The sequence below is a fragment of the Fimicolochytrium jonesii genome, assembly GCF_025526975.1.
Source record: "Fimicolochytrium jonesii strain JEL569 chromosome Unknown EV422scaffold_37, whole genome shotgun sequence".
In the NCBI taxonomy this organism is placed as follows: domain Eukaryota; kingdom Fungi; phylum Chytridiomycota; class Chytridiomycetes; order Spizellomycetales; family Powellomycetaceae; genus Fimicolochytrium; species Fimicolochytrium jonesii.
In genome coordinates this window covers 48,809-67,573 of record NW_026515704.1, presented here as the reverse complement: position 1 = coordinate 67,573, position 18,765 = coordinate 48,809, and the positions used below count along the sequence as shown (strand labels likewise).

At 54.9% G+C, this 18,765-nt stretch overlaps 5 protein-coding genes across 5 annotated transcripts; 4 read left to right on the top strand and 1 right to left on the bottom strand.

Moving 5' to 3' along the window:
- The first annotated feature begins 255 nt into the window (after positions 1-255).
- EV422DRAFT_545753 (uncharacterized protein) lies at positions 256-2,685 on the top strand. Its single transcript, XM_053071475.1, has 3 exons — positions 256-628; positions 738-1,832; positions 1,916-2,685. Exons 1-3 carry the CDS (start codon positions 364-366, stop codon positions 2,431-2,433), a joined length of 1,878 nt encoding a protein of 625 aa, XP_052921335.1. The 5' UTR covers positions 256-363; the 3' UTR covers positions 2,434-2,685.
- Positions 2,686-2,891: 206 nt separating this feature from the next.
- Positions 2,892-8,650, bottom strand: EV422DRAFT_623419 (REJ domain-containing protein; the record flags this gene model as incomplete). Its single annotated transcript, XM_053074221.1, has 5 exons — positions 2,892-4,342; positions 4,442-8,036; positions 8,160-8,263; positions 8,346-8,417; positions 8,526-8,650. 5 exons carry the CDS (start codon positions 8,648-8,650, stop codon positions 3,184-3,186), a joined length of 5,055 nt encoding a protein of 1,684 aa, XP_052921334.1. The 3' UTR covers positions 2,892-3,183.
- A 2,590-nt stretch (positions 8,651-11,240) lies between these two features.
- EV422DRAFT_289264 (fatty acid hydroxylase superfamily-domain-containing protein) lies at positions 11,241-13,094 on the top strand. Its single transcript, XM_053066028.1, has 3 exons — positions 11,241-12,107; positions 12,185-12,523; positions 12,589-13,094. Exons 1-3 carry the CDS (start codon positions 11,523-11,525, stop codon positions 12,940-12,942), a joined length of 1,278 nt encoding a protein of 425 aa, XP_052921333.1. The 5' UTR covers positions 11,241-11,522; the 3' UTR covers positions 12,943-13,094.
- Positions 13,095-13,813: 719 nt separating this feature from the next.
- On the top strand, positions 13,814-16,141 carry EV422DRAFT_545740 (uncharacterized protein). The gene is made up of 5 exons (XM_053071474.1): positions 13,814-14,273; positions 14,861-15,095; positions 15,172-15,430; positions 15,495-15,627; positions 15,701-16,141. The coding sequence occupies exons 1-5, from the start codon at positions 14,202-14,204 to the stop codon at positions 15,797-15,799; spliced, it is 798 nt and encodes a 265-aa protein (XP_052921332.1). The 5' UTR covers positions 13,814-14,201; the 3' UTR covers positions 15,800-16,141.
- A 306-nt stretch (positions 16,142-16,447) lies between these two features.
- On the top strand, positions 16,448-17,605 carry EV422DRAFT_545736 (uncharacterized protein). Its single transcript, XM_053071473.1, has one exon. The coding sequence runs from the start codon at positions 16,496-16,498 to the stop codon at positions 17,330-17,332; it is 837 nt and encodes a 278-aa protein (XP_052921331.1). The 5' UTR covers positions 16,448-16,495; the 3' UTR covers positions 17,333-17,605.
- The last annotated feature ends 1,160 nt before the right edge of the window (positions 17,606-18,765 follow it).

Sequence of the window (18,765 nt, the reverse complement as noted above, 5' to 3'; positions counted from 1 at the left end):
CCACCGTCGCCGCCCAGCAGGCCGCTGCCCCCGCCGACCCTATCCTCGCCGGAAAATGGAAGACCCTGTACGTATTCACCTGGTTCAACTTGTTTCTTGTTACCTCTCTCGTTGCCAGAGCGGATACGATCCGAGAGAGAGGACGGAGGGCGAGGACGACCCATTCATCCCCCATTTTCCCACGCAAATTCTAAATGCTTGACCACATACAGGACACCAAACGCTGGTGTAGTTCCAATCCATGCCTTGTACCACTATGACGATAAGATGTACATGGGGTTCGTACACACAACATTCTCTCAAAGTCACCAGTGATAATTCAGGGAATGCTGATTTGGTTTTCCTTGTAGTGAACGTCTCCACATGTTCGACACCGCCCCGGCGTCCGGATGGACTGGCGACCAAATTGCGCGTATGCAGTCCGCCCCTCTTAACCAGTGGTTCAACGGAAACCCCAACTTTGTCGGACAACCCTGGTTCACCGATGCCGCGGAATTCGACTTTACGACGCTCCAACCCAAATACATCAACCGCAACTTTGAGGACGACAAATTCGGCCAATTGCACGGTTATGCTTTCTGCTCTGGGCACGCTCAGCTGGCAAATGGATCTTATCTCGTTGCTGGAGGTAGGTCTTGAGAGAGGGAGCGACTTGATTGCGATGGGAACCCGAGCGAACCGGAGGCGCAATGTTTGATTTACTAACTAACAATTGCGATCCACTCACATCCACCCAGGTGACGAATTCTGGTACAAGCAATTCAACAACAAGAGCTACACTTCCAACGGACGCTCGGACATTCGTGTATTCAACCCGTCGACTGCGGCAAAAACCGAACCGGAACTGACCTATGTCGCCTCCATGTACCGTCCTCCAGACATGCAACCCAACGCTGTTGGGGGATCATCCTACACATACTGGGGTCGTTGGTACCCTTCTCTGCTTGCGCTGCCAAACGAGGAAATCATGTTGATTGGAGGTCAGCACTACTTCTTCAACGCCACCGATACCCTTGCAGACTCTCCCACGTTCGAGAAGTGGAGTCCTATCAGCGGTCCGATGGGACCTTCCAAGCCCATCGCACTCCTCGGAAAGTACTTCCCCATCAACATGTACCCCATCGCATACGTGCTGCCCAGCTCCGGCAAGGTCTGGGTTTTCGCACACTCCGAATCCGCCATCGTTGACCCCGACACCGGCCTCGAAACGCCTCACGCCGCCTTGGACTTGACGAAGGCCAACGGTCAGCTTCCCCTGTCTTTCCCATTCGCAGGTACCAACTTTGTCCCCATGATGTCCTACCGCGACAACTACCGCATGGAGTCCTGGATTTGCGGTGGTGTCAACGGCACCGCCGCCGATGGCAATCCGACTCCCCGTGCCAACAACGGCAAGGACGCCTGGTCCAACTGCCCCAACTGCACTCCCGTCAAAGTTTGCCACTGGACCACATTGGAAGACAAGGGTGCTACCTTGACCACAAATGTTCAATTTACCCAGGAAGACATGCCCATTGCCCGTTCGCAGCCCGCCGCCGTCAACTTGCCCGATGGAACCGTCGCCATCGTCTCCGGCTCTGGACTTGGACACCAAGGTGGTGTGTACGGTCAGCCCCAGGCTAGCAAGGGTGTCAAAGAGGTCGTCATCTTTGACCCGACCTACCCGCCCTCGGACCCCACCAACCGATGGAAGGTTGGCGCTGCCGCTCCCACTGGTCGTCACTACCACAACATTGCTTTGCTTCGTTCTGACGGTACCGTCGTCACTGGAGGAGGTGATGCGCAGAACGGAGACGACTTTGCCAACAACCGTCCCGATGACATGTCTTTGGGTAGGTGTTCGTTTACGCTACATCCGTCAAACTCCAAAGTCATTGCCGTTTCTCACTTACCGCATCTCCATGTTTCTTTGCAGACATCTACTACCCGCCATACAAGTTCATTGCCAACCCCCCCAAGCTTGTCCTGCCTTTCCCTACTGCCCAAGCGACATACGGTCAACAGATCGAGGTTCCCTTCGTTGACGCGATCGCCGAGACCATCGTTTCCGTCAGCATCATTCGCCAGGCCTCGATGACACACACCGTCAACCTCGACCAGCGTCACATTGAGCTGCAGATCCTGAAGTACGGCAAGCAAAAGCTCCTTGTCCAGCTTCCCGCCACCCCTAGCATCGCGCCCCCCGGTAACTGGATGCTCTTTGCGACGGACAACAAGGGTGCCGTTGTCGAGCGCTCTGGTCTCGTCAACATCAGGGCTACCAACCCCAACACACCGCCAAAGTGGACTGACGCCGACACCGTGCCTACTCCCCAGACGCCCGTCAAGAACCGTGACTCGCGCGTCAACACCGCCAGCGCCGCCGGTGCCGTCCGTGCCTCGGTTGCCGCTGTTGCCGGTGTCTCCGCCCTTGTCGCCAGCCTCATGTTCTAAACGCCCACCGTTTAGAAAACATCGGCGTCGCCCGTTGAAGCCGGTCGAGCGGAGTAACCTCTGCGGTCCCGTCCCGTTTAGACTCGTCGATAGAACGGCGTATGCTCGTAGCTATACATACACCTTTCCATAGAGCATATATCATCCCTCACAATGTTGTGCCGATTAGAACTCTGCATATCTCGAGACACGGCGTGTTGCTTTACATAGAGCCTTTTGTATTAATATCATTCATCTATTTCGCATTTGAGTTCGCGTTTCCCAATTCAGGTTTCGACACCACTTCGTGATGTCCACCGGTGGTGTCCCCAGGCCAGAGCCCTACCAAGATTGTATATGGTGTGCGCTCCATAAGATGTGAGAGGTTCTAGGTACAGCGTCGAGGTATAAACAAACCCATCCGACGGATGTAAAGTCCGCCAGAATAGATGGTCCCAGGGGGATGGATCGCAACATATGCACAACATATAGTTTTAGGGTATCATATTATAGTTTTCTTTCGGTCCTTATACCAAAGTTTTGCTCAACAAAAACAACACCTCTCTCCCCATTTCCCCCGTTGATTTACGCCCCAGTGCCAAAGCGGTCGAGGCTCCCTATAGACCTCGCCGCTTCGCAATATGCTGAGGTTGTTGTGTGCACATTAGAAAACATTACTATACGTTGTTGGTATGATCGAAAAGTATGTCGAAGGTAGAAGGATGTCGTATGTGTGTTCTATCATCTTCTGCTTGTCGATATCTCCTTTTCTTAAACTGCGGTGACTTGCGGTTGACGAGGTCGGCGGGCTCTGACGATCAACACACCAGCGACCGCAATAACCGCCGCTCCGACAACGGAACCGACCGCGATACCCGCAATCGCACCGCCGGACAACTTGGAGCTGCTACCAGTGCCCGGGCCGCCAGGGGGACCCGTAGGCGTACTCGTGGGTTCGCCGGTGGAAGTTGTGACAGTGGTGGTACCGCCGGGAGGCGCGATAACGTCGGCTGCAACCCGGCTAATCGCAAAGTCGGCGCTGGTGAACCCGTTGGCCGTAGCGTCCGAGAATGCCCGACGGCGCAAAGCACCCGGGGGCCTGAACGCGCAGTTGCAGTGGACGAGGTTGACCTCCTGGCCGGTCGCTACCACCGTCTCGACCGTGCTCTCGAGCGTCTTGCATCCCGCCGCACTGAACGCACTTCCATTCCACACGCGACATTCGGGTTTGGTTGTCTGGGACGTGTACGCGGACGTTTCTTCGGGGATCCAGATGTCGATGTTGACGCCGCCCAGGCCGTTGTAGATGATCTCGGATGGACGCGCGTAGGAAACGGAAAGAACCTGACTGCTGTAGTTCTGCGACGCGACCGCACCGTGCAGGGAGGGGATAACGACGGAGGTGGACGAGATGCACCCTCGGAAGGACGAGCGGGATGCCGCGGGCTGCTCGTCGATTTTGGACTGATCGTTGTTGGATACCTCTGGACCGATGAGCGGGTGAATCACGCGGGCGTTCTTGTACCCGATGGCCGTGGCGCTGCCGTTGAGGAACAGCGGGACCACATTGGAGGCGAGCGAGGTCGCGCCCGAGACGGTGATAGGGACGCTGGCGGTGTCACAGCTTTGGCCTTTAACCATTGCCGCGCCGCTTTGGTGGACCGCGGCCAGGGCTGAGGTTTGTACGGTGTCGTCGGGGAGAGCCGTTGCGCCGAATTTGGGTGGGTAGGTGATCGCGCCGGAGCTGGGGGTGTCCGCACGTCTGCGGAGGGTGTTGCGGCTGGAGGAAAACCTAGGGAAGATGTTGCCGAGGGTGTTGCAGGTCGAACCAACGACGCCGCGGTCCAACGGCTTAGCGGTCGGAGATGTGTCGGCCAACAAGTTGGCAGCGAAGGTACCCAAAGCCCCGAGAGCGCTCGCTTGCGCTGTACTATAGAATAATAAGAGCGTAGGGGTGGGGTGAGTATGAAGTCTCTTACAAGACGAAGAAGAAACTAGAACTGTGAACTGTGAAAGTACTTACGTTGACATAATAGAGATGTCGTTCCTCAACAAGGCTTTGGCACCTTGAGTACAAGCGTCGGCGGTCTTGGCGCTCGCAGCGAAACTAACCATAGCGTCGACAACCACCGTCTGCCTTTCTGCCGCTCGCTTTTCCGCGGCATCGTCGGCGTAACCAGCCGCGTTGGACTGACCAACCAAAGCAGCGCTCGCGAAACTTGCAGCCAAAAGCGCCGAGATATCACCGCTCGCCAAAGCGGCCGTGACAGCGAGAGCCTGACTGGCCACGGCATTGTCGATCTGGACGTCGCTGATCTGGCCGGCGGTGATGCCAGGCAAGTTGCTAATGGTCTGTGAGCCGAACTCGTCTGTGACGTACACGCGAACGATGAGGTTGTCTCCAATAGCCGGGATAGAGGTAAGGATGGTGCTGACCGACGAACTAGTGCCCAAGGGATACTCGGAACCAGCAGCATCGACGATAACGAAAAGGTAGGTGAGGGATGAGTCATCACCAGCGCTGGACACCCATCCGGGAGCGGAGATACTGAACTCGTCCACGAAGGCGGTTCCAGAACTCGGGTTGCAGTTCGTGCGTCCACCGGACGGAGCACCCAAAACAGAGATCTGGTCGCTGTCCGAAGCCGTTTTGCCTGTGTTGGTCGTTGCCGTCACGGTGAAGTTGTAGTCTCCACCGCTGCTCAAGATGCCGGGGTTGAGGTAGATGTAGGGCTGGTTCTGGCCACCGGCGGCGAACACGCCAGCCGCCTGGAGGTTAACATCGGGGTCGTCGATGGTCCAGGTGTAGGTTGCGGAAGCCTTCTCAGCGGCCTCAACTCCGAAGCAGTTGACGAAGAAGCCGACGACGGAGTTCCTGGTTATGGCGTTACGAGGAGTATTGGTAGCGTCGTAAAACAACCAGCATCCAAACTTTGCCTCGTCGCTGACCGTAATAACCGTGCTCTTGCTGACCGAGGCAGACGGGTTTGTCTCGGAGACAGTGACGGTAATATTGTAAGTCGAGCCGGCCTTGAATGTGCCCGGATTGACGTAGATGTGGTCAGCAGTCGACTGCGTAATGTCAGTAGGACAATCGCCGATGGTCGCGGTGCAAGTCCACAAGAAGCTTAGGCGAGCGCCGGGGTAAGCCGCATCGGAGCTGGAAGAGGCGTCAAGCAGCAAAGGTTGGGTTGCACCGATGGTGGCATCGCCGCTGGGAGATACGACAACACGAAGACGAGGGGCAATAGGTAGCAATGGGATCGTAGTACTCGCAGTCAATCCTCCGCTGGTCGTCACGGTGGCAGTGACGGTCTGGTTGCTTGTCAAGGTGATACCGCTAGGCACGTACAGCTGGGCGGTGTTGGTGACGCTCCCCGACGGGAAACCTCCTGGTACACTCGTGGTCCACCGGTACGTCAGAGTATTGCTGCTGTTATCCGTGCAGGACGTGAAGGCGCCTTTAGCGATGAGGGTAAGGGCGGTACCGGCACCCGTATATGCGACGGTGGCGCCGATGGAGATGGATGGCTGAGCAGTAGAGACCACAGAGACGCTGATGGATGTGGACGCATTGTAGCTCGTGATGGTGTCCTGGCGCTTGCTGAGGCGGCCCACCTTGTTCGTCTCCCAGAGTCCCAGACGCCCCCGCCGACGGAAAGGTGCGGGCGACACAGGACTTGGCTCTTCGGTAGCTGAGCTTGTAGTTGTTTCTTCGGTCGAGGTAGTTGACGGTTCCTCAGTCGAACTTGTCTCCTCGGTCGAGCTTGTAGACGACTCCTCAGTCGAGGTAGACGACTCCTCAGTCGATGTAGTGGTAGGCTCTTCCGTCGAGCTGGTTGGTTCCTCAGACGAGCTTGTGGACGGCTCGTCGGTCGAACTTGTGGACGACTCCTCAGTCGAGGTAGTGGTAGGCTCTTCGGTCGAGGTAGACGACTCCTCAGTCGAGGTAGACGGCTCCTCGGTCGAACTTGTGGACGACTCCTCAGTCGAGGTTGTGGTAGGCTCCTCGGTCGAGCTGGTTGATGGTTCCTCAGACGAGCTTGTGGATGGCTCCTCGGTCGAACTTGTGGACGACTCCTCAGTCGAGGTTGTGGTAGGCTCCTCGGTCGAGCTAGTTGACGGTTCTTCAGTCGAGCTTGTGGACGGCTCCTCGGTTGAGCTTGTGGACGGCTCCTCGGTCGAGCTTGTGGACGCCTCAGTAGTGGAACTGTCCGTGCTCGTGGTGGTGGGTTCATCGGCGGTGGAGCTGACCGTGGAACTATCGGTGGAACTATCAGTGCTGCTGGCTTCAGTTGTCGAAGTGTCTGTGCTCGTCGTCGTTGCAATGTTAGAATCGGTGCTCGACGACACATCGGTACTCGAGGAGGTCCCCGCTTCAGTGCTTGACGAAGCCTCGGTGCCCGAGGTGGTGGTCGCCTCGGCGCTGGAGCTCGAGCTTGTCGTCACATCGGTGTTGGACGTCGCCAAAGATGAAGTCGACACGTCAGTGGCGCTGCTGCTGCTGCTATCATTATTGGTGCTGCTCGAGGACGTTGTGGCCGCCGCGCTCGTGCTCGTATCAGAAGAGCTCGTAGGAGCAGCACTGCTGCTGCTGCTGGTGTCCGCGCTGCTAGAGGACGTCGTGGCCTCCGCGCTGCTGCTCGTCGCAGCGGAGCTAGTAGCGGTGGCACTGCTGCTCACTGTGTCCGTGCTGCTCAACGAGGATGTAACTGAAGCGGTGTTGCTCGTGACAGCGGGACTGGTAGTAGTGACACTGGCGCTGCCGGTGTTTGTGCTGCTCGAGGAGGGTGTAGTCGCAGAGGACGTCACTGCAGTGCTGGTACTCGCAGCCGAAATCGTGGCGGTTGTAGAAGAGGTAACAGCACTGGGCGTAGAAGTCGCAGTAGTCGCGCTCGTGGCAGCGGAGCTGGTCGTGGCCGCGCTGGTCGCAGAGGGCGTCACTGCAGTGCTGGTACTCGCAGCCGAAATCGTGGCGGTTGTAGAAGAGGTAACAGCACTGGGCGTAGAAGTCGCAGTAGTCGCGCTCGTGGCAGCGGAGCTGGTCGTGGCCGCGCTGGTTGCAGAGGGCGTCACTGCAGTGCTGGTACTCGCAGCCGAAATCGTGGCGGTTGTAGAAGAGGTAACAGCACTGGGCGTAGAAGTCGCAGTAGTCGCGCTCGTGGCAGCGGAGCTGGTCGTGGCCGCGCTGGTCGCAGAGGGCGTCACTGCAGTACTGGTACTCGAAACAGAATTGCTGATTGTCGCAGAGGAGGTAGGAGCACTGGTCGTCGACGTCGCACTAGTAGCGCCCGTGGCACTGGCACCCGCGGATGTCGAGCTGGTGCTCCCGCTCGCAACAGCGCCGGAACTGGTCGAAGAGGTGGAGGCCGAAGTGGCACTAGCAGTAGCGGAATTGCCTGAAGTCGTGGGCGCGGTCGATATCGTGGCGGAGGCCGGTGTTCCAGTGGTGGTCGCACTGATGTCTGTGATGGTTGACCAAGGAGTTGAAATAGCGGAAACGGAGGTAGAAGTGGAAGATGCCACCTTGGAAGTGGACGATTGGACGGGAGCCTTGCTCGTCACATTGTACTGGATCGTAAGGTCGACGAGAAGTGTTCCGTTGTTTTTCTCCGCGCTCCGGGCTAGTAGTGAAACCAAACAGGCGAAAGCGTGGAGATTAACAATGTGGTGTGGATAGAAAGTCATACAGAGGACGAACGAATTTTCGACGAAAGCGCGGACATAAATGACAATTCATAGCATACCATTCGGTGGAATCCTCACAAAAGCGTTACCGTAAAGACCAGCAGTCAGGTTGGCAACACCCTCAGGGGTGAGCTGGACCTGCGATGCAGGGTCTACCGTCCATCTAGAAAATAATGTCATTAGTTACAAAATGTGGGCTGAAGACAAACATCCCCGGTGAGATGATATGGGAAGGGAAGACATACATGTATCGAACATTGGCCGGGACATTGGCCGGAAGATTGTTTGGTTGCAGAAGAATGTAGTCGCAAGTAGAACTGTGCACATGAGAAGGTAACAGAAACGGAACCAATCAGCAACTAGAGGATTGGCGGTTGCATTTCTCCTGCAGTAATCTCCATCGCTGCTCAGGTGGAGAGACTCACCTAGAGCTAGGTCCGGTAAGGCCCAAGCTGTTAGGCGACGTCTGTGCCGATGCCAAGCCGGCCAAAGCCAGCGCGGCAAAGCACCATGCCGACTTGGCCACGGCGCTGGGGTACAACAATTGCATCGCGAAAAATATCCTTGGGCACTGTTTGCTACCTCTCGCGGTTCCGTTTTCGTTTCTGCGTCTGAGTATGTCGCCCACTTTATAATTTCGTGTCTCCTCCGACGAATCACTCGCTGATGCCGGACTCGTCTCACGCAGAAGAGGACGCGTGGAATCGAAGAGTGTCGGGCTTCGTTTTGCGAGAACGACGGATCTGCAAGAGTCGCTGAAAACCAGGGCAGGGACAACCAAGCAAAAGAAAGAATCAGGAAAAGAGGAGGATAGCCCGAATATCCGCACAGGTCTTTTATGCGGACTTCAAGCCTGGGGTCGCTGGAGCTCGCTGTCAAATCTGTGGGCTCGCGCAGGGCCCGGTAGTGTCAAACCATATCCAAACTCCGCTCCGGGAAAGATTGCAAATACTGTTGCGTGCTAGGACTATCACCCATTATCCGACCTCAAGCGCCGGCAAAACAAACGAGCATTTGCAGATGTTCTCGAATTCCACACGGAGTCGCAGTCAGGGGCACACTCCCTTTTCTTTCTGGTTGCTTCCATTGAGCCCGCACACATGAACTCAGCCGAAGAAAACTCCATCCCTACTCCCTAGAAGCTCATCTCTTTCGAAAGCGCATGTGCGGCGCGAAAGGGACGTCTCTTTGCTTTTTTCCAGAAGAAAGTCAGGGGGAGCTAGGGCGTGGTCTATCAGTTGACAGCGCTGCCGGTCGTGCCAGAATCAAGGATCACGGCCGTGCACAGCCGCAATTTGGAGCGCTTCTAACATCCCACGGTAGATGAGGGTTTTCGAAGGAGATGTATACGATGATGTTCGTTGCGTCTTTTGTGGTCCTCGACAGTGCGAGAGTCACTGTGCGATTCGGGGGATAGACTTCCTGTCAATTTCTTTATCTTCAAAGTAACTGTCGAAGTGAGCGGAGTTAGCGCGTCGCTGCTTACCTAAGAGTGCCTAGCACGTTTACCAGGGGTCCGACTCCGCCCAGGACTCCGCCCAAGGACTTCTAACCCAGTGCTCCGGGCTTTTGTCAGGCCCGGCACGATGCAGAGCCCCAATAAGTAAGAATACTGTACAATGCTGAGGGGCATGCCCGGGTAAAGACCCGGCAACCGAGACAGTATTCAGTCGATAATTCGAAGATCATTCACGAATACATGTTTCTGACGCAGATGATGAACTCCCGGCCATTCAATTACATGCCAACCATCACTTCCACCCGCAGGCAAAGCAGGCTAACCGACTCGGTGGCCCGTCAACTCCATGCTCGACCGAGGCAAATTACGACATGCTTCCACATGCCAGCTCTATGTTCAATTCAACTGTACAGTCTGTTGCCATAAAGCAGGTCGCGCCTGAAATTAAGTCACTGTCCTCGCGGCTGATCATGGTCCCGACTCCCTAATCACGGTATTAGGACCCCTAATCTAAAACTCGATCTGGGTTCCTAATCACGGTATTGGGACCTCTAATCTAAACTAGATCTGGGTTCCTAATATTTTGTAAGTCCCCCGTTTGCGGCAATGACAGCGGCCATGCGTCCAGGCATTCAACCAATAAGTCTCTCTAAATGAACATCCATTGTCTGCCAGACATTCTGCACAATCCAGTTCAGCGTTGCGAAGTTCAGCAAGCTCGTCTGCTGAGGGTTGATACTTAACTGGTCTGCTCCTGGGTTTTGTTGACTTGAATGCGTTGGGGTTGTCGCAATTTGCATTCTGGAACCTCCTCAGGGTTCTCTGAACGGTTCTGCAGGGACAGACTCTTGCTCTGCAATCTCTCTGGGTGTCTTGCCAGCGTTGCTCAACGCAACAATGGCTGCCCTCTTTTGGGGGGTGAGGGGTTTCGGCATTGTCGGTGTGGGAATGGGGAAGATGATCTCGCAATTGCGGCACTGTGAAGGGCTGTCCAGTGTGTCCGAAGCACCCGAGGGGCCGACTGCGCACGGCCAGGCGCGACCTGCTTTATGGCAACAGACTGTACTCATAATGGTAAAGGCTTTCATGGCCGTCGAAATCTGCGTCACATGAGCCCACGGGCCCTGGGGAGGGGAATAAACCGCACGAAAAAATCCGATAAGCAGCAGGATATGTAATCCGACCCTTCATATGATTGGCTGCCGTCTGCGCTTAAAAACGCGTCCGGCTCTTCGCTTCCTCGGATCCCCTTGACGTTGACATGGACATGGATTTGAAAAAGAACAGGTCAAAGAGAGATACAGTATCTGCCAGGCGAGAGCCCACACAGACAGACAGACCAGAGTGAGGAACAAGAGGAACAGCAACGGCGAAGACAGATCCAACCATCACATCCATCGATTCTGCGCTCACCACTGTGCATGCGCGAAGAGAGAGGCTGCGCGCGAAAAGGTGTCAAAAAGGGCAATCGAGAAGGTTTTGGTTGAGCCGGCGTCAGTAACTCGGTTGGGTCCAAGTTCCAACAAGGGCTTGGCGAAAACGCCGAAAAGCGTGGGAGAAAGTGGAAAAGCCTCGCCTGCCCAAGTGCCCGCAACCGGGCTTCGTCATCAAAGGTTTACGCCGGTTTTTGTGCGCCCACTTAGTCAGTTACGCGGGAGTTCCGTGAAGCGAGCGGAGAAAGCCAACCCACACGGTCAACAACTCACGGGAAAAAGACATACTGTAATTAAACGAGCCCTCGGAAAGGCGAAGGCTCTGACGCAGTTCGTAAAGTGCACTGGAATCGTCGGTAACCAATATAACCAACAGTCCCACCAACACCCCCGCAACTGGCATTCCCAGAGGAGAGAGCAGAAAGCCAAAGCTTGCACTCGGCCGAGCAGTCTGTATCACTGCCGAGACACTCCTTCAAGCCTTCACCGCATCGCATTCCTCGCTGTCACTCACCCAAGCCAACGACGCAATGGAAGGCTATCCTCCCAACCTCCATCACCACGCAGCATCAGGGACAGCTGCCGCTCGCTTGCTCGCCGACTTCCCTTTCGGCCTCGCCACGCTGTGTGCAAAGTGGTTCACGAGCACCGCTACCGACTTCACAATGTCCTCCCCGACAACAACACAAAACTCCGACTCCCCTGCGAATTACACTTGCGATAACGTCAATGCGCTTTCCCACCCGTTCCTATACCTGCAATGCACATACGACGCACTTCCGACGCTCTCAACAGCCGATTGGTGCATGATAGTCCTCCCTATCGCAGTCTACTGGATATACTCCACGTTCCTGTTCGTGCTGTCGTACATGAAGATAACGACCATCGAGCTGCACAAGATACCCACGGACCAGAAAATGAGACCGAAAAACAAAATTACCGTCAGCCATGTTTTGAAACAGGTTGCGGTGCAACATGCGTTGCAAGCGCTTGTTGCGTACGTGCTTGCGATCTTGACGACGGAGGATGGGGAGGGAGGGGCGAGAAAGATGGAGAGCGTACCGGTCGTCGTAATGAAACTCGTAGCAGCCGCGCTCATGCTGGATTCCTATCAGGTGAGGGCTCGGCAATTTCGAGTCAAACAGTTTGCAATTGCTCCATGAGCTTATTGTCGATCTCTGTTACCCTACAGTACTGGATGCATAGGTGGATGCACACAAACCGATGGCTGTACAGGACCTTCCACAGCGTCCATCACGAGCTCACCGTTCTCTACGCATACGGAGCGCTTTACAACCACCCCGTCGAAGGCTTCCTGATGGACTCGATCGGTTCAGGTGTTCCTGCCTTGATCTTGGACATGCACCCGTGGACGGCAACGATCTTTTTCTGTCTCGCGACATTGAAGACGGTGGATGACCACTGCGGATATGCATTACCTTGGGACCCTTTCCAGAGGTTCTTCAGGAACAATGCTGTGTATCATGACATCCATCACTGGGGAAAAGGGCGATTGTACAACTTCTCTCAGGTGACTGTCTTTTCTGCATCATGTTGAGAGGTAGGACGACCTCGAACCTAATCAAATCCATTCAGCCATTCTTCACGTTCTGGGATGTCTGGATGGGCACGGACTACGAAATGGCAATGCAGAAGAAAGCCCTCGCAAAAGCCCAACAATCCTCGCCATCATCTTCACCCGAGCTCGGTCCCATCACTGACATTGTGGATCTCATCGAGCCCGAGTCCATCTCCTCGACGGTACAGACGTCCTCGCACTCGTTGAAGACAACGGCAGTCCGACGCCGTGCACGCTCAGGCACCGTGACGTTGGTAAATACTCCCCCAGGGGGAACCACCACACTGAAACGTGCCGAGTCGACCGAATGGCATTCGGACTCGGCCCTGGGGAGCAGTTGTGGGGATTCGAACGATGAGGAGGAGGAGTAAGGGAACTCATCGTCGACCTCAGCTCGCCCTGCACGACCAAAAACATCGTCACATCCCACTGCTACGACAACATGCGTTACAGCCATCGCTTACGCGACACAGTAGCTCTTTCGCATTGCATCATTCTTTTGGACCGCAAAACCTAGTGGCTTCTTCTCCCCTTTTACCTACTTCGGACGCTCGATACTTGGATAGAAATCTGTGGAGATGGCAGTGTTGGGGCGGAGTTTGTGGATAGTTGTGATGTGGGGGAGGCCACAGGGGCGAGATGGGTAGCAATTTGGATGACGGACATTTGTGAATATGTGGATACAAATCGATTTCGCAAGGACAAGGTTGCTCTACCGGGCGCTGTTACCCTCTGCACAGAAATTCGCTGCGCGACACACGTTACGGGCAGCCGTTTTCAGTCTTTCCACGGTTCCGGGCACGGCGGCACAGCACAGGTTCGTCTATGACCATGCGATGTCATCTACGAATAAACGTGTTTTGAGGCACGGTCTGGCGGCTTGCACACAAACAACTTGCACATAGACACGATCGCTCTCTTTGCATTGCCACCATCATCGTCAATCTGTTCCATCTTACCACCTTGTAGTATCTAGTAGTACTCACGTATCCGATCCGCCCGTCAATGCGGATGGATGGAATGTTTAGTTCCTGTTCCTTTTATTTATATCCGTTGCCATCCCTTAATTTCCAACACACATCCGGAGTGGTTTAATAGTCATTTTGTTGGGTTCCAGCCTGAATGTTTAAACGCTCGGGCAGCTTTGATTTGGGAAAAACCAAAACCGTTTAGTCACATGACGTGGGATAAACCCAAAGATAGCTCTTCGGGATGGCTCGGTTGCTTCCCCGCCAGGAATAGCCCACGTAGCCCACCACAAACTTGCCCACTTACTCGGTTCCTCACGCAAGCCCCATAATTAGCGTCGCAATAGATAGGACAGACGATAGTACTAGGAGAAGGAAGAGTATAAAAGGAAGACGGGAGGTGTTGCGGGCCTATCGCGTTTGGAGAAGTGATTTACCCGCTTCGAAAGAATTGAAACCAATAGATAGATAACAGTCACAAAACACGTTCCCACCGATACTGTATGTATCTTCCCGCTTCGGAGTGGCGAATCCCTCAAGATCGACGACGTTGAGCGCACACGCAATCTCGCAACAACAGAACACAAACGATCACAATCCCCCAGGTCACCGTACCCTCTTCTTCACCTATAACCAACCCAAGACGCCCCGTTAAATTCGATATGATGGCCGCCACAACCCCCGCCGCCAACCAGCGTCTCGACGGTCTGCTCGACATGTCCTTGGATCAAATTGTACGTCGTCGCGCATAACAAACAAATAAGTACCCCTTCTTGATCCGTTGAGTACCCCCCCCTCGCACACGGGCTGTTCCCGGTGTTGCCAAACGGCGAGGAACCTGCCTGGGTATCGAGGGAGCAGAGGAGACCCAGCATGTCTCCCTCTTGGCGAGGAAGGGACAACGGACTCAGAACGCGGATCCGGCGTGCAGGCTGGCGGAATGGCAACGTGTCATACTCGCGAGAGATCAAGTCGCCTTCAGGACTTCGGCCCGGATGGAAGGCGAGGACGGCACAATTGTCTGAGGGGCCTTTACTGGTCTTTCACATCATTGTCCCTCTCGCGGGCCGTACGATCTCCTCCGCAAACCGTTTCCCTGGGTCTCTGTGGGAAACAGGCACCGTTCCTTTCCTGGATGCTGCACTCTGAGCTCCCTCTGTGATATCCCGCGCCCGACTATTTCGAAAAACATTCGCTGATCGCACAACTGCCCCCCTCCTTCTCCCTCTTATTTTCCCTCACGCACGCGCTCGCCAACCCGCACCTTGTTCTTATACCTGACGTCCCTCGCTTTCGCCAAATCTTTCCTCTGACACAACAGATTGAAGCCAAGCCCCGGGGTGGAAGGCGCAACGGTGGTGGTGGTGGTGGAGCTGATCGTAGCCGTCGCCCAGGTGGACGGGGAAACCGTCCTAGCCCGTACGGATCTACAGGATCGAGGAATACCGGTGGAACAGCACAGCAAACGCCTGCCGCACTCTCCGACAAAATCGTTGTCTCCAACCTCGCAAAGGGGGTGACTCAGGAAGATGTGCATGAATTGTTCACGCGGATTGGTGAGTTTTTTACGTACTTCGCTTTCATCGATATCGGGAGCAACTCCTGATACGTAGTTTTCTCACAATCTGCCAGGTCCCGTCAGATCAGCGCAACTCAACTACGACGCTCAAGGACGCTCGAAAGGTGTCGCCACAGTCATCTTCAACCGTGCGCGAGACGCCGCCACTGCCATCCGCGAATACCACAACCGCGCTCTCGATAACAAGCCAATGAAGATTGAGCTCATCGTCCGGGCTGACGCTGCCGCTGCGCCCATCGCTCGTCAAGCTGGTGGCACGGGAAACCCACCTCGTCGTCAGGGAGGAGCTGGAAATGGAACGCCAAGAGCGGGGTATGTGTTCACCGGGGCGTTAATGCCATCATTGTCGTAAACTTACCATGTCCATCGGAATCAGTCGTAACGGAACCCCTAGTGGACGCCGAGGAGACCGCCGTCGTGGCGCGGGGGGTGTTGGAGCTACCCACAAGAAGGCGCCCAAGACGCAAGATGAACTTGATGCGGAGATGGAAGCTTACATGAAAGATGATGTAAGGATAATCTATGCGCAATGGCAATTGGTCCTCAAGTCGCCTCACTCACACTTGGCATCGATCATCACAGGGCGGCATGGACATTGATACACAGCCAGGACAGGCCGCCGCACTACCAGTCCCCGCCACCAACGGCGTGAACTTGGCCCTCGCCAACGCCCTCGGTTAGATAGACGCCCGAAGAGTGACGGGGAACTTGCCGACCACAATAGTCTTGGGAGCCGATAAAGCAAAACCGAACGAAAAATGCCAGTGAAGCGAATGGGGGCGGGAACGTTGCGGAGAGGGAATAGCGCCCCGTTCGTCGTTGAGATTCTTTCCCTTTTGTAGTGCTTGTGTGTGTTTTTAATTTTCCTTTCTCATGGGTTGTCTTACGTTGGGGTGGGGGTTTCCAGTGTTTCTAAATAGCAAAAAACCCGCGAAATCAATGAATGATGTGAAGCGATGATTCCCCAGTGATGTCCATGAAATGAATTAATTTGATCGATAGGCCACACGTGCGCCTTCAGCCAGACATAACGGATAGGCCTTTCCGTCTGTGGCCAAGCCGAACCATTGATATGAGCGTCACAACTGACCAGGACCACATCAGAGCGACAATTGACAGGACCTTCTCAGTCATAAGTTTTCCGCTACAAGGCCTAAATAAAGCCCTTTTGGCTCAAGGATTCAGGAATCAGGACGGTGGATCAGGACCCAGCATATCTTCCATTCGAAACAGTAAAATGCTGAAACTGTGGAAATAGAAGTGACAGTGCTTTGCCGATCACGCCGCTGTCAAAGATCTGCGGTCCCCATCACCGCCTCAGATTTTCGGCCGCAATTTTTTTAAGGAAAAGACAACGGCAACTTTGGGCACTTGGCCATGGAGGTCAGCATCCGACGTCTGGAAATACAGTACTGTAGGGACAGGCACAACCCTCTCACTCGAGGAGATCTACTTAAACCTACGGCGGGAAGGCGTTGTCTCTTTCAGTTTCCACCAGTACAACGACCGACTGCATCACTCGGCTTTTTTTCCACTTCCAACCACCCACCAATGACAAAGGAAACACTTCCCTCGTACCAAGACGTCGAAGCGATTTCGCTCCACAGCGCCGGCGGGAGAGCTTCACCTGCGTCCGCATCACACGCTCCTGCAGTTCCTTCCCGTCCCGATCCCCCGTTTAACCCGGCACCAGCACCGGTACCCCGCCTCATCCCGGTTCAAATCAAAATCAACGGCGGCCCCGACCTGAAGTTCGTCAACCGGAGCCAAATCTCCAGTGTGCAAAACGACCGTCGAATCAGCATGCCAACCGTCGGCTACCACGGCGCCATGTGCTTAATCCCCAAGGGCCTCACCTTCCACCAGTTCGTTCCGCGCTACCTCCCCTCCTTCCGCATCCTACCGCTCGCAACCCCGCCTGTTAACGGCATCCCACGAGTTGTGGCTGTCAACCCGGAGCTGGTTGTGCAGATAAGCACGGACACGATTGAGCCGGCCACTTGCACGGTTGTCGAGGTGGAGGGCGCGCTGTACTACGAGCACAATTCGATCCTGCCTGATGATGTCCGGAAGAAGAATACTAAGCTTGTTGTGAGGTTGAAGATGGCGGAAGTGATCAAGATTTTGGATCCGGCTGCGTTCGCGTATTCCGTGAATGACTTTGTGGACTCGGGGTTGGGCGGTGGGCAGTTCCTGACGGATGCACTTGTATAGTGACTGGAGTGGAGTTATGGAAGGCACGCTCTGGGAGCAATGTTCAATTGGACACGGCGTACTGTACTTTTTGGGTGTAGTAATAGACTAGATAATGAAATTCAGATGCCTCTGTTGTATTTTGTGCGTACCGTAGGCTGAATATTCGAGCAGGACTTTGGTGGTTCCGGAGACATGCTAACAAATAGAGGGTCAGACGGGTATGCCATCGCAATTCATAGCCCGTGCGGGTGGTGGATGGACATGGCACGGGTAATAACATGGCGCTCGCCCTCAGCGCGAGTGATAAGATAGTCCTACTAGCGACATCGCGGCCACGTTTCAGCCCTTCTGTGGCCCCGTGTCCGTGAGATTGCTTTGTTGGAGGTATCATCCTCCCGAGTCCCCGGTTAGGGGTTCCCATAGTTTATTTCCTCACGTGACTTCACTTCCGCTTACGCCATGCTTCCGCGTATGTGACTTCTCCCTTTTCTTACTGCCCCGGACCTTGCGTCCTCCTTTCGGTCTTCAGACAAGACTGTATACACTTCATACAATATAGGGCTTCGTCTTCCCTACACGGGTTCCATTCTCGATCTATATTCCTTTGCCAACTATGGCTAACAGGTTATGAGCCCTGGCTTCGCCCCCTATTCGCATATGAATCTAGAATAGAGAGCTGGGTATCCCCTTGCCGGTTCCTTCAGAAAGCACCATGCAGCCGAAGGATTCAACAAACCAAAATCAGAAAGCATGCTCTGCCGCCTTAGCAGCTGGCAAGCCCTCCAAGCCACCAGTTGAGGATTGCTGCAGGCGCGGTGGAGTCGGGGAGAGGGATGATGTCCTTGTACCAGAGGAGTTGCTGCAAGGAGAGTTTAATGTTGGCCTTGAGCGTAGGAGGATGTGGGTGTGGGGGTAAGTCCGGGGGGGTGGTAGGGTATCTGGCGACAATTGCGTCAAGAATGTTGTCTAGGGTGCAGTTGTGGTGTGGTAGGGAGCCGAGTCATATTTCCGCAACCCTAGCTCTCTACGGTAACCCTAGCTCCCAGCGGTAACCCTAACCCACTAGCTAGTTTATATCCCTCAGTCACATGACTTGTTGTTGTGTTTTGATACTTGTACATATCCGCGCGCAACTGGCGCCGGCTTCCTCTTTTCTTCTTCACCCAATGTACATCTATATAACCCTGCCTACCTCATTCTGGGGAAGAATGGGAAGTACATAGGTGTTTTGGGAACACACACACCGTCGTCACAACCGCAAGAGTATCCCCCCCCCCAGCGTCCGTCCGCTTCGTCCATGCGTGGTGTACCACTTTTGAGCATTCTGCACCATTCCCACAACTTTCCGCGTGGCTATAGCGATTTCCCTAGTTACCGGTGGCAACCCCCGGCATCCATCCATCCATCAGTTTCTGTAATGAGGTGCTGCAGGTGTCACCATAGCGCGGGGA